This window comes from Apium graveolens, chromosome 2 (assembly GCF_009905375.1).
Source record: "Apium graveolens cultivar Ventura chromosome 2, ASM990537v1, whole genome shotgun sequence".
NCBI classification, from domain to species: Eukaryota; Viridiplantae; Streptophyta; class Magnoliopsida; order Apiales; family Apiaceae; genus Apium; species Apium graveolens.
Window position 1 is genome coordinate 187,554,517 of NC_133648.1, and position 14,153 is coordinate 187,568,669.

At 39.1% G+C, this 14,153-nt stretch overlaps 1 protein-coding gene across 1 annotated transcript in view; it reads right to left on the reverse strand.

Annotated features, from left to right (window-relative positions):
• Positions 1-3,187: 3,187 nt before the first annotated feature.
• Positions 3,188-14,153, reverse strand: part of LOC141695778 (uncharacterized) — a 68,079-nt gene continuing 57,113 nt past the window's right edge. The window contains exons 2-3 of the mRNA XM_074499996.1: positions 3,983-4,365; positions 3,188-3,901 (exon numbers count right to left, since the gene is read on the reverse strand). Of these exons, the coding sequence (XP_074356097.1) occupies positions 3,353-3,901; positions 3,983-4,365 (932 nt within the window). The 3' untranslated portion in view covers positions 3,188-3,352. The remainder of the gene's footprint in view (positions 3,902-3,982; positions 4,366-14,153) is intronic.

The following is a 14,153-nucleotide window of genomic DNA, read 5'->3' on the forward strand; positions in this document are numbered from 1 at the left end:
AAACAAAAGAAAAGAAATTTTGCCCCGGAAAGACAAGAGGCTATAAAGCAGGAAGTGGAAAAGCTCTTAGAGGCTGGTTTCGTTGAGGAAATTCAATTTCCGGAGTGGTTAGCAAACCCTGTAATGGTGAAGAAGGCTAATGGAAAGTGGAGGATGTGTATAGACTTCACCGATCTGAATGATGCATGCCCCAAAGACTGTTTTCCGCTGCCTAGAATTGATACTTTGATTGATGCCACCGCTGGACATGAGATGCTGAGTTTCATGGATGGATTTAGCGGATACAACCAGATCAAAATGCATAAGGATGACATTCCAAAGGTATCATTTATCACTGACTTTGGTGTTTATTGTTATCTTGTTATGGCGTTTGGTCTCAAGAATGCAGGAGCCACCTATCAAAGGTTGGTGAATAAAATTTTTAAGGATCTTATTGGGAAGACTATGGAAGTCTATGTTGATGACATGCTAGTCAAGAGTCTAGTAAAGATTGATCATATAACCCATTTGAGGGAAGCTTTTGAGGTCCTGAGGTACCACAAGATGATGTTGAATCCCACGAAGTGTGCCTTCGGAGTAGGATCTGGAAAATTCTTGGGATTGATGGTCTCAAAGAGGGGAATTGAGGCTAACCCCGATAAAATAAAGGCAATCCTGGACATGGAACCCCCAAAAACTGTCAAGGATGTTCAGAAACTCACAGGAAGGGTTGCTGCGCTAGGGCGATTCATCTCCAAGTCAGGAGACAAGTGTTTGTCATTCTTCAAGTCATTAAAGAACATTAAAAACTTTGTATGGAGTGAGGAAAATCAGAAGGCATTTGAAGAGTTAAAGAAGTATATGGGCCAGGCCCCGTTGTTGGCCAAGCCAGTTTTGGGTGAAGTTTTATTCTTGTACTTGGCTGTTTCAGAAAGCGCCTTGAGCGCGGTGTTGGTTAAGGAGGAACTGAAAGTCCAGAAACCCGTATACTATGTCAGCAAAATTTTGCATGGTGCTGAGTTGAATTATTCAGCCATTGAGAAATTCGCTTTAGCCTTGGTGATGGCTTCAAGAAAGCTGCGTCCTTATTTTCAAGCTCACCAAATTGAAGTGCTAACAAATCAGCCACTGAGAAATATCATTCACAGTCCCAAGGCAAGTGGGAGACTAATTAAGTGGGCAATAGAGTTGGGAGAGTTCGATCTCAAGTATAAGCCACGTATGGCCATAAAAGCCCAGGCACTAGCTGACTTCGTGGTGGAATGTACCATACCCAACCAAGAAGTCGGGGGGCAGGAAGATACCACACCTCAAGAAAAGAGAGTCGACAATGGGGACAAGGAGAAAGAATATTGGGTTCTCTATTTTGATGGAGCATCAAAAACAAATTCCAGTGGAGCAGGGTTGGTTTTGCAAAGCCCTGATGGATTCTTAATTGAGTATGCCATGAAGCTAGACTTCCCAACCACAAACAATGAGGCAGAGTATGAAGCCCTGATTGCTGGCCTTGGTCTAGCTGGGACACTTAGAGTCGAAAACTTAAAGGTCCGTGGAGACTCGAAGTTGATCATATCCCAGGTAAAGGGAGAATTTGAAGCAAAGGATGATACGATGGCAAAGTATGTTCGCCTAGTAAGGGCTGTGATGACCCAATTTAATGAATGCCATGTTGAACACATTCCAAGGGAAGAAAATGCTAAAGCAGATGCGCTATCAAAGTTTGCTTCATCTGAGATTGAAAAAAGTTCAGGAAGTGTGTACTTCCGTGTTTTGAAGACACGAAGCATAGATGTTAAACTTGTAGCTCCCGTAGGCTTGGGGACGTCATGGATTGATCCCATCAAGGCTCACATTCAGACCGGTTGGTTGCCAAGCGAAACAATTGAGGCACGGAAGTTAACTGTTCGAGCACTAAGGTACTCTTTGATAGATGGGATTCTATATAAAAGATCTTTCGTGGTTCCTTACTTGAGGTGTCTTAGGCCCGATGAGGCACGCTTGGCTCTCGAGGAAGTGCATGAAGGCATTTGTGGGCAACACTTGGGGGGCAGGGCCTTGGCTCATAAGATAACTCGTTTAGGCTTCTATTGGCCAGAAATGATGGCTGATGCCAAAGAATATGTAAAGAAGTGTGATCGTTGTCAGAAGCATGCACCAGTCGCCAGACAACCCCCCGAGATGCTGACCTCTATCAACTCACCTATTCCCTTTGCTATGTGGGGGATGGATATTCTAGGGCCTTTTCCTATGGCCACAGCACAAAGGAAGTTTCTGATTGTAGCCATTGATTATTTCACCAAGTGGATCGAAGCCAAACCTTTGGCCAAAATCACAACTAAGCAGGTTGCACAATTCCTGTGGGAAAATATTATGTGCCGATATGGAATTCCCCGTATCCTCGTCACTGACAATGGAACGCAATTCAATAATGAGGAATTCAAGAAGTACTGTGAAGAAAATGAAATTGAGTTACGATTCACCTCTGTGGCTCACCCGCAAGCCAATGGGCAAGCGGAAGTAGCAAATCGGATAATCCTGGATGGACTAAAGAAGAGGATCGAAAAGTCGAGAAATAATTGGGTAGATGAGATACTTCCCATATTATGGGCTTATAGGACTACCTGTAGAGTCACGACAGATGCAACTCCTTTCATGTTGGCATATGGGGCGGAAGCAGTAGTTCCCGTGGAGATATCACATTCTTCTCCAAGGATTCAGGCTTTTGATGAAAAAGAAAATGAGGAAGGGCAGAAGTTAGCCCTGGATTTAATCGGTGAAGTACGAGATAAAGCACACGCAAAGATAGTAGAATATCAGAAAAAGGCTTCATTCTACTACAACCTAAGGGTTAAAGAGAGGTTTTTCAAACAAGGTGACCTAGTCTTGAGAAAAATAGAGGCTTCTGGTGTCGGACAGAAAGGAAAGCTTGCCCCAAATTGGGAAGGGCCGTATAGAGTCAAGAGCGTTCAGGGTAGAGGAACCTACAAGCTGGAGACTATGGATGGTTTTGAAGTCCCGAGAACCTGGCACGCACAAAACCTGAAGGTTTACTACGTGTAAGATGGTCGAAGTACGATTCTCACTCGTCAGGATGGCGAGTAGGTTGAAAAGCACCTTGAAGCTTTGCTTGCCTAGGATTTATATGTTTTAGTTTTATTACGAAATTTATTAAGACTTGTGTAAGGGACGAATCCCAGACAATTTTATGAAATTCATAAGTTCTTCAAAGTATGATTGTGGCCTAACAAATAAAAATCAAATGCATGGATGCAAAGCATAAAAGGTGATAAATGAGATAGATCTGATAGATGTTACAAAAGTTTGATAAATAAAGTCTCGAAAATAAAAAAAGCCACGCAGGGCTGAAAAAGCTCTAAGGAGCTGAGGTGCCCTCGGCGTCCATATCATCGTCTTCTCCGCTCTCGCTAGATGTCTCCGTCGTCTCGGAGGAGGAAGAGCTGTCATCCTCAGCAGGTCTGGAAAAAGACTCGGGAGGAGGAAGAAGTGGATCCTGAGGAACATGATCCGAGACAACTACTCGGGTACGAAACCTCTGTAGCAAAGCCTCATCGTCAGGGCAGATGTAGTCCGCCGGGTTAATATCAGGACAAGCCTCGTTCACGGTCCCAAGGGCCGTGTCCCAGCCAGTCCTAAAAAACTCGGGAAAGACTGAATCATCCCTAATCCTCATGGATTGGGCAAACTCCTCCGAGTCCAGATAATTGTCTATAGCTTTATCCTTCTCCGCCCGAAGTACCACCAGCTCGGCGTTAGACTCTCCGAGTTCTTCCTCCTTGCGCTTGAGCTTCTTCTCCAGGGTAGCATACTTCTTCTGCTGCCTCCTGAGGGCATTATCGGCCTTATCAGAAGCCCGCTTCCATGATTCGGCTTGCCTCACAGCGCCTTGAAAGTAGGCGTTAGACTGAAACAAAACAATTAACAAAGTATAAGGCAAGAAAGTGCTACAAGAACGAGAAATAAGTTTAAAAAAGAGAAGGCATACCGAAGCCAGAGACTGGGCTCCCATGAGCTTAATCCTCTCAAGGTCAGGGGTGGCCACCACATCAGTAAAGTCCTTTGGGGTCACGCTATGGTAGGACCAATCCCAAGCATGCTTCGTGGAACCAACCACGGTATCCCCTCGGCGGAATCCCCAGAGAGGCTGAAAGGCGCCTGTAGCAGCAGCAGCAGGGGCAGCAGCAGTGATAGGAGCATTATGGCCCTCAGCTCCTTCAGTTGAAGCCTCCCCCATAGGCTCCTTGTGCTTTCTCAAGAAGATAGGCTCTGTCGCCTTTCCTCTGGTGTCTAGGCCTGCTAACCGAGCTTTCTTCATCCTAGCTGTTTCCTCGACCAAGGGGACATTGTCCTCGTTAATCTCCTTAGCAGCTGAAACAAAGCAAAAGACAAAATAAGTGATGTTAATAATGCGTGAAATAAAGAAAAATTGAGAAGGGAAGAGAAATACCCTGTTGAGAAACAGAGGATAGTCCCACATGAATCAGGGAAAACTCTTCTAAAAGAGTCCAGCTGGTGGTGGTGCCATCATCCTGAGTGAGCCCATTATAAATGATAGTTTCTTCAGGAGTTAAGTGAATGGATTTGAGGCTACCATCACTGACCTTCCCGAAGGAAGATCGAAAGAGCGTGCCCCAATCGCCATTCTCCCAACGTAACCCGACGAAACTATTCCTCCAATTTGGATTATTATCCGGAATAGAGGCGCTGTTAAAGATATGTTTGCTTTTGGGCCTTTGTTTGACATAAACCCAGCCACAAATATTGGAAGAACTATTGTAACATTGAAAGACTTTCCTAAAAACGGCTACAGAAAGAGGAAAGCCCTCCCTAAGACAACAAACCATAAAACATAGAATATTCCTCCAGGCGTTTGGAGGAAGCTGACACGGGTTAATTTGTAAGTCAGCCAAAAGATGAGGGATAAAAGGATGAAAAGGGAACCTGAGCCCAGCATTAAGGGCGTCGGTGTAGATGAAGAGAGTATCAGGCCTCCAGTGGCAAGTACGGTCACCACCAGAGACTGGAACTAGTCTAAAGGGAGGAGGGACGTTATAACGAGCATTTAGTTTATTGAAATCTATGTTATGCCAAGTATTACAGTGATTAAAGGAGTCGAGATGTGCAGTGGAAGGATATTCATCCCCCCTAGTATTAATCATATCAATTAAAGACATATATGAAGAGCGGATCTCGATATCCTTACCTCGTTTTGAAGCCGAGGCTATCTTGGCCGCCCTCTCGGAACTCTTGTCGGCCATCTAGTAAAGACTGGAAAAGACTTGGGAGGAAGAAGGAGTGGATTTGAGAGAGGAGAAGATTAGAAAGTTGTAGGTGAAGAGAAATGAAATGAGAGGTGTGAAGAATCACACTCTCATCCCACCTATATATAGGAGAAATAAATGGGTAATGGACCTTAAAAAGCCCATTTGGGCCCAAAAGTTGGAAGGTTCTGGAAGTTCCTGGAAAATTCAAGAGAATTCTAGTAAAAAAATCAAAAGAAAAACTTGAGTTTTTTCAAGATTTTGGAAGAATCCAGAAAGATATTAGAAGAGTTTGGAATTTGGGCTTAGAAATGAGGCCCAATTCTAAAAAAAACCTTGAAAAAATAAAGCCCAGCTAAGGGCCCAAGTGTTTAAAAAGCCCAGAAAAGGGCCCAGATATTTAAGGTTAACAGCCCATAACCCAAAATCCAGTCATAATGGGCCAAAAGAATGAAGGCCCAGCTAAGTGAAGGTGGCCCAAAAATAAAGTCCAGGGAGAAATGGATAAAAAGATCAGGAATATGACCCAATTCGACCAGGAATCATGTGGAAATCCTGGTCGAAATACAGGAGGTCGAAATTGCTTCGACCTGGGCAACAAATGAAGGTTAATTCGGTCAAAAAGCAGGACTCCTGACCGAAAGGAACAAAATTCCTAGTCGAAAATTTTCTGGTCGAAAATTGTAAAAAAAAAAAAAAAAAAAAAAAAAAAAAGAAAGAGGAAGGGGTGAAAATCCTGGCCGAAATTCGACCAGGATTCCTGATCGAATGAGCCCTGCCCGAATTTGCATCGACCTGGGCAACAAATGAAGGTTAATTCGGTCAAAAAGCAGGACTCCTGACCGAAAGAACAACAAAATTCCTAGTCGAAAATTTTCTACTCGAAAAATTCCTAGTCGAAAATTTTCTGCTCGAAAAATTCCTAGTCGAAAATTTTCTGCTCGAAAAATTCCTAGTCGAAAATTTTCTGCTAAATAAAAAAAAAAAAAAAAAAAAAAAAAAAAAAAAGGGGAAGGGGTGAAAATCCTGGCCGAAAATCGACCAGGATTCCTGATCGAATAGACCCTGCTCGAAATTCAGTCGACCAAGGCACACTGAAGGGTAATTCGACCAGGATCCTGGCCGAATGGATTCCTGGTCGAATTTTATATTAAAAAAAAAAAAAAAAAAAAAAAAAGAAAAGAAAAATCTCTGAAAAATTACAGAAAAATAAGGAAATTCCTTAAATATTTTCTGAAAAATGTTAATATTTTCAGAAATAAGGAATAAATCCAGGAAAATTAGGATAAATCCCAGAAATTAAGGGAAAAATCCAGAAAAATAAGGAAATTCCTTAAATATTTTCTGAAAAATTCTCAGAAATAAGGAATAAATCCAGAAAATTGGATAAATCCCAGAAATTAAGGGAAAAATCCAGAAAATTAGGATAAAACCCAGAAATTAAGGGAAAAATCCAGAAAATTAAGGATAAATCCCAGAAATTAAGGGAAAAATCCAGAAAAATAAGGAAATTCCTTAAATATTTTCTGAAAAATGTTAATATTCTCAGAAATAAGGAATAAATCCAGAAAAATTAGGATAAATCCCAGAAATTAAGGGAAAAATCCAGAAAATTAAGGATAAATCCCAGAAATTAAGGGAAAAATCCAGAAAAATAAGGAAATTCCTTAAATATTTTCTGAAAAATGTTAATATTCTCAGAAATAAGGAATAAATCCAGAAAAATTAGGATAAATCCCAGAAATTAAGGGAAAAATCCAGAAAATTAAGGATAAATCCCAGAAAATTAGGGAAAAATTCCTGGAAATTAAGATAATTTCTGAATAAAAGGAAGATTCGTTGTAAATGTGTAGGTCGCTCCACACTTTACGCAAAAACGAAACCCTGTAAGGGAACGAATAGATTTAACTTCTGCGAAACCTAATCAATGTTTCCCAAAAGTTGGGGGGCAAATGATAGGGATAAATAAGTCCTGGTTTTATAATTAATGGGCTGCTAGGCCCAATAAGAAGATGTATGATATTCAGACCAGAAAGGTTAAGCCTGACGGACCAGATCAGGCCTGGTGGAATAAAAAAAGGCCAAAAAGCCCTGATTATTAATTAATTTCGTAATTAATTAATAAGGGAGAAATCAGATGTTGAAAAGAGTCCCGATGAGGATATAAGTCCTTAGAGATTAGCCTCAAGGGAACCTAAAAGGATAAGGAATCAGCTTCCTACTTCCTAGGACTCCTAAGTCTATCCTAATTCAGAGGCTTATCCACCAAGTCTCCTATACCAAGTCCAATTCAAGGACTCCCACATCTATATAAGGGGTCTCACCCCCACCCATCAGAACTACGTTTTTTGACTTGATCCTTGGCAATCAGCAAGGTACGTAGGCATCTTGTTAAGGCAGATTGAGTCACGAAACACAAGAGCAGTCAAATCGAGCCTCGAAGCTCACGTTCCTTAGTATTAAATACAGCAATTATATATAGTAGTTTTAATCCATAACACCTTTCATCACATGTTCCCTTATGAAGTGGTATTTGATGTCAATGTGCTTGGTTCTTGAGTGCTGCACTGGATTTTCAGTAATGGCAATGGCACTTGTGTTGTCACAGAATATAGGAATTTTGTCAACAGTTAGTCCATAGTCAAATAGTTGATTCCTCATCCACAGTATCTGTGCACAGCAACTACCAGCAACAATGTACTTAGCTTCAGCTGTTGATATTGAAACAGAATTTTGCTTCTTGCTGAACCATGACACAAGCTTATTCCCTAGAAATTGACAGGTGCCAGTTGTGCTTTTCCAGTCTATTTTGCAACCTGCATAATCTGCATCCGAGTAGCTAATTAGATCAAAACCAGACTCTCTAGGGTACCAAATTCCTAGATTTGGAGTCCCTTTGAGATATCTGAAAATCCTTTTAATAGCCACTAAGTGAGACTCTTTAGGGTCAGCTTGAAATCTAGCACAGAGACATGTAGAAAACATTATATCAGGTCTACTAGCAGTTAAATATAAAAGTGAGCCAACCATGCCTCTATAACTTGAAATGTCTACAGACTTTTCAGCCTTGTTTAATTCAAGCTTGGTGGCAGTTGCCATGGGAGTTTTTGCAGATGAACAATCCGTTAAGTCAAACTTCTTTAAAAGATCATAAATATATTTAGTTTGACTAATGAAAATTCCACCACTAACTTGTTTAACTTGTAAACCAAGAAAATAAGTTAGCTCTCCCATCATGCTCATTTCATATTTACTTTGCATTAACTTAGAAAACTTTTTACAAAGCTTATCATCTGTAGAACCAAATATAATATCATCTACATAAATTTGAACAAGTATTGTAGAGTCATTAACATTTCTAAAGAAAAGAGTTTTGTCAACAGTACCTCTTGTGAAGTGATTATCTAGACGAAATTTTGACAAAGTCTCATACCAGGCTCTAGGTGCTTGCTTTAGTCCATAGAGTGCTTTCAACAGATAATACACATAGTCTGGAAAATTTGGATCTTCAAATCCTGGAAGTTGGCTTACATAAACTTCTTCCTTCAATTCCCCATTCAGAAATGCACTCTTGACATCCATTTGATAGACCTTGAAATTGGCATGGGCTGCATAGGCTAGAAAGATTCTGATGGCTTCAAGTCTGGCAACTGGAGCAAATGTCTCATCAAAATCTATTCCCTCTTGTTGAGAATAGCCTTTAGCAACCAATCTGGCTTTATTCCTTATGACAATGCCATTTTCATCCATCTTGTTTGTGAATACCCATTTTGTGTCAATAGAACTCTTGTTCTTTGGCTTGGGTACCAGCTTCCATACTTTGTTCCTTTCAAATTGGTTTAGCTCCTCTTGCATTGCTAAAATCCAATCTGGATCTAATAGAGCTTCTTCCACTCTCGTAGGTTTCTCCTGTGATAGAAAGCTACTATACAGACATTCATCTTGAGTAGCCCTTCTAGTTTGCACTTTAGATGTAGCATCACCAATGATCAGTTCAAAAGGATGATTCTTGGTCTATTTCCTTTGAGGTGGTAGATTAGCTCTAGATGAGGTTGCCTCAGTATTGTCATGATGTGAGATAGAATGTTGATTGTAACACCCCCAGATCCGGGGTCGGGGATCCGGGTCGTCACGGTCTTTCTTTCCACAATATTACTTCACTTAATTAATAATAATAACCTTATGTTGTGACCCCACACTAACACACACCACAACCCGTTATAGTCTTAGAGATGAAATTGAAATAAGTACAAGTCTTTGAATCCACAATTTAAAAGTTATTACAACCCAAAATGATTACTTGATAAATTTACAGTTAATTGCCATTATCTGCCACAAGTTATACTTATACATAATTGATTCTCAAAAGTAGATGGTCTGATCTACAATAGATCTACCTCTGCAGCTATAGCAGCTACAACATCATCGGGAAGACGCGGGACGCTTCGCACGCGCTTGCGCTGGGTCTGCTGGAGTCTGGCCATCTTTCCTAACTGTTGTTGTGTGATGAAGAAATAAAGCAAGAGTGAGCCTTACAGCTCGCAAGATAATATGTAGTGATAACAATAATATAAGTATCTAAATGGATACTTACTAGAATCTTTTATCATGTGTAAGATAATTACTTACTAGATATAAGTAAAAATAAGGGAGGAAGTTACCAAATACTTCACTACACTTATATCATTTATAAAGCTACTTGAACTACCACTGTTCAAAGTATAATGAGCTTTTACCAGTTCATCACATAGATGAGACTACAAGACAAGATTTGAATAGATTAAACCTTTGAAATATTATTAAAGGAAATGAAGTTATGATATACTTCATTAAGTTCTGATATATATATATATATATCCACATATACATCTTCTTTATACATTTCCTGAAAACCTCTGTCATGTAAAGTATGAACAGAGTTTGAAACATCCAATAAATTTTGGGAAAGGAAAAGAATTTTGGCATAAACCAGGTATCTCGCTGATCAGGCAAAGATACCAATAAGTAACCTTTTCTACTAATAGATGGACGAATTCCCCACTGGTCATCACCCTGGTCTCAATAGGACCTTATGCTGGACTGCCACTCAGCCATTTATGCATTTGATGGACTCCCTCTGAGTCACTTACACTATCATGGACGCCCACTGAGTCCATGTTGCTTATGCCGACTCAATAGATGGACTTACTTCCCGAATGTTGGGTAAGTAATCAATTCATTTACCAAAACTGCAACCTTGTTGCGAATATAAAATACACCACAGAGCCGGATCCCTCAGGTTTTGAGCGAGTATTTAAATCCCCTTAAAAGGAAGATCTTAAATATAAAAATGAGTTTTGGGATCCGCTCTAACTTTTAAAAATCATTTTGAAGACTCGAAAACACTTTAAAGAGTGTTTGGAGTAAAGCTGATTTAATGAAGTAAATCAGTCCCCAGTATATTTAGAAAATGTCTGAATATTATTATTTAAATAATATTCCCATAAAGAATAATCTTTATAAAAATAATTGAAGTAGAAGTATTAAAACTTATACTTGAAACGAGTATTAAATAACCAAAGATATACTTATACGAAAGTACTATCTTTATTTGAATAATCGAAAATAAGTTTGATTATTGACACCTTATTCTTTAATAAAATAAAGAATATATTGCAGTAATAAGCGGAGTCATAATACCTCGAATGAATATTATAAATAACATTCATAAAATAAAGGAGTCATACATCCTCAAATGAATATCCAAGTAATATCCAATAATAATATAAAAGAGTCATAAGCCCTCGAATAATATTCGAAATAATATTCAATAAATAATATAAAGAGTCATAAGCCCTCGAATGAATATTCAAATAATATTCAATAAATAATATAAAGAGTCATAAACCCTCGAATGAATATTCAAATAATATTCATTTAATAAAATAAAGAAGTCATAAGCCCTCGAATGAATATTCATAATAATATTAATTAAATAAAATAAAGTTATCGAATAAACCTTATTCAATTAATAGTTTTGAAAACTATAACCATATATATATAAGTATATATATATACATATATACAAAATCTACTCGGGATCCTCGACTCCCGGTTTAGAAAATATTTCCACCTTTTGGGTCCCTATACTAAGGGTATATGTAAGTTACCGCTATCCTCTAGCATAGGTATTATCAACTGAATCAACAGATATATATAGCAAGAATACGAAACAGGCATGCATATATACCATATAACATGCTACAATATATCGCAAGAATTTGCTATAACAAATATGCATTTAACGCAAGATCATGCATATACACAAATACATCACAACAACAGTTATAACGGGTAGAAAACTTGACTGAGTGACTTGGGGTGAAAAAAGGCTCGGGATGAGTTTGGTAACCTATAAACAACAAGTAAGTTGGAATTAAACCAAAGTCACTTGTAAATCTATACTTTAACTAACTTAGACTCTAACGCTTATTTTGCGCTTATTGATTCTCTTAAGTCACTCGAGTACCCTCGGCTCCACCATTTTTAATAATTTAACCTTTACGAGTTTTAAGGCGATTCCTTTGCGAGTGTCTTACCAACTGCCTAACACACTTACCATAAATGTTTCATACATTAATTAACCCTTTTTGGTCTTTAACCTATGTTTCAAAGTAAGGCGAGGGGAAAAGTTTCGTTCGCGAAACGCCGTTACTTGAAACGGTCGTTTCTCCTAAACCGTGCATCGGAATCGAACGAACTACATATCAAAACGAAGCTCGTAACACGAACTATCTAAACATGGAAATGGTCGTAATCTAGCAGGGTGTTCTCGGGTCCTAATGTTATGCACAAAAACAGTCTAAAGAAAATCGGACGTTACGACGGCTATGTTTACACGATTTCCCAATTTAAAACCATTCAAAACCAACCCAATTCAACCTCAAATCAATCATACAACCAACATCCATCCTTATCACCTCATATCAGCCCCAACCAATTCAATTTTAACATTCATACTTATGCCTAAGCTTGAATTTAACTATACTACAATCTTTTAACCAAAACAACAACATTTACCATTCCATTTCAATACCATTTCAATCCCAAACTCTAAATCACAAACATTAAGCTACAATATCACCCTACTAATCAAAATCATCTTATAATACATAGGAATCTAGGGTTTGGAGATGGTATACCTTCCTTGAAGTGGTGGGAGGAGCTAGGAAGCCTTAAGAAGCTTTGGGAAGTCTTAGGAATGCTTGGATCTTCAAGGAAATCAAGAAAAATTTCAAGTTAAAAACTTGAAAACACTATTCATTATCTTCTTCTTTGATTAAATGAAGAAGATTGAGAAGGAATTGATGGCTTAAACTCATGATATAGCCCTAACTAAGCATAAAGATGATTAGGGAATTATCTTACCAATTTAGGAGGCTTGGATCTTTGATTTTGAATTTCCTTGCCTTTAAAATGTCAAAAAGCCGAGAGCATGAAGAAGAATGCCTTGGTTTCTTTTTTTTTTTGATTTGGATGAAAAATGATTTGCTTGGCTTGGTTGGTTTGATTTTGTGTTTGTTTTAGTAAATTACCTAGTTGCCCTTGATTTTGTGTGGTTAAAAAGCCACCACATCTCCTTCCTTCCCATGTCATGCCCATGTCATGTGGTGATGTCATCTTTCCCTCCTTGTCCTCTTCTCATTGGTTGGGTGACATCACTCTCTCTAATCCCTTTGATTAACTTCCTAATTGTTTGCCTAATGACCGCTGATCTGTTATACGGTTCGCTTAACTTTCGTTCTCGTTTATCATTTGAAGGATCATACCCGGGATCTTATTACTTAGGTTCCCTTAACCATTCTCAATACATTATATTGCTTTTTATGATCCTCTATTATAATCCTTTAATTTAAATCCTTTTTATCCTGTTACCTTATACTCAATTCTCTCCGTATCTAGTGGATTTCCGGGAAAAACCAAAGTGTTCGGAATTGGATTCTGGCGATCTTTACATACACTCATATACCATATAGAGTACTAATAAAATCTCAGAATATCCATAATAGAACCCCTACATAGTGTGGCATGAAAAGTTTTCTGATTCAGCTAAAACACTATTCACAAGGGTTATAAAAAGTTGAAAATTTTGGGGGTCATTACAGTCTCCCCTCCTTAAAAGGATTCCGTCCCGGAATCAAACAGAAAACAAATGGGGGTACTTTTCTAGCATTGTGCTCTCTAGTTCCCAAGTTGATTCTTCCACATTATGATTCTGCCATAGTACTCTGACTAGCTTGATCACTTTGTTCCGAAGCACCTGCTCCTTCTTATCTATAATCCTTACTAGCTTCTCCACGTAAGTTAGATCTGGCTGCATATCCACCTGCTCGTACTCCACTATGTGTCTGGCATCCCGATGATACTTCCTTAGCATTGACACATGGAACACATTATGAACTTGTTGCAAGTTAGGGGGTAAGGCTAGCTCGTAAGCTAACTTTCCAATCCGTCTTAATATCTCAAAAGGTCCAATGTATCTTGGGCTTAGTTTTCCTTTCCTTCCGAACCTCATTAATCCCTTCCAAGGGGATACCTTTAGCAGTACTAAGTCCCCTACTTCATATTCCTTGTCCTTTCGGGCTAGGTTTGCATATTTCTTCTGTCTGTCTTGGGCTGCTACAAGTCGCCCTCTGATAAGATCCACTATATCTTTGGTCCTTTGGACCACTTCGGGTCCGAGCATCTTCCGCTCTCCTACTTCATCCCAGTATAAGGGAGATCGACACCTTCTTCTGTATAGGGCCTCATAAGGTGGCATTCCGATGCTAGCATGAAAGCTATTGTTATAAGAAAACTCGATCAACGGCAAGTGATCATCCCAACTCCCTTTAAAGTCTATTGCACAGACTCTCA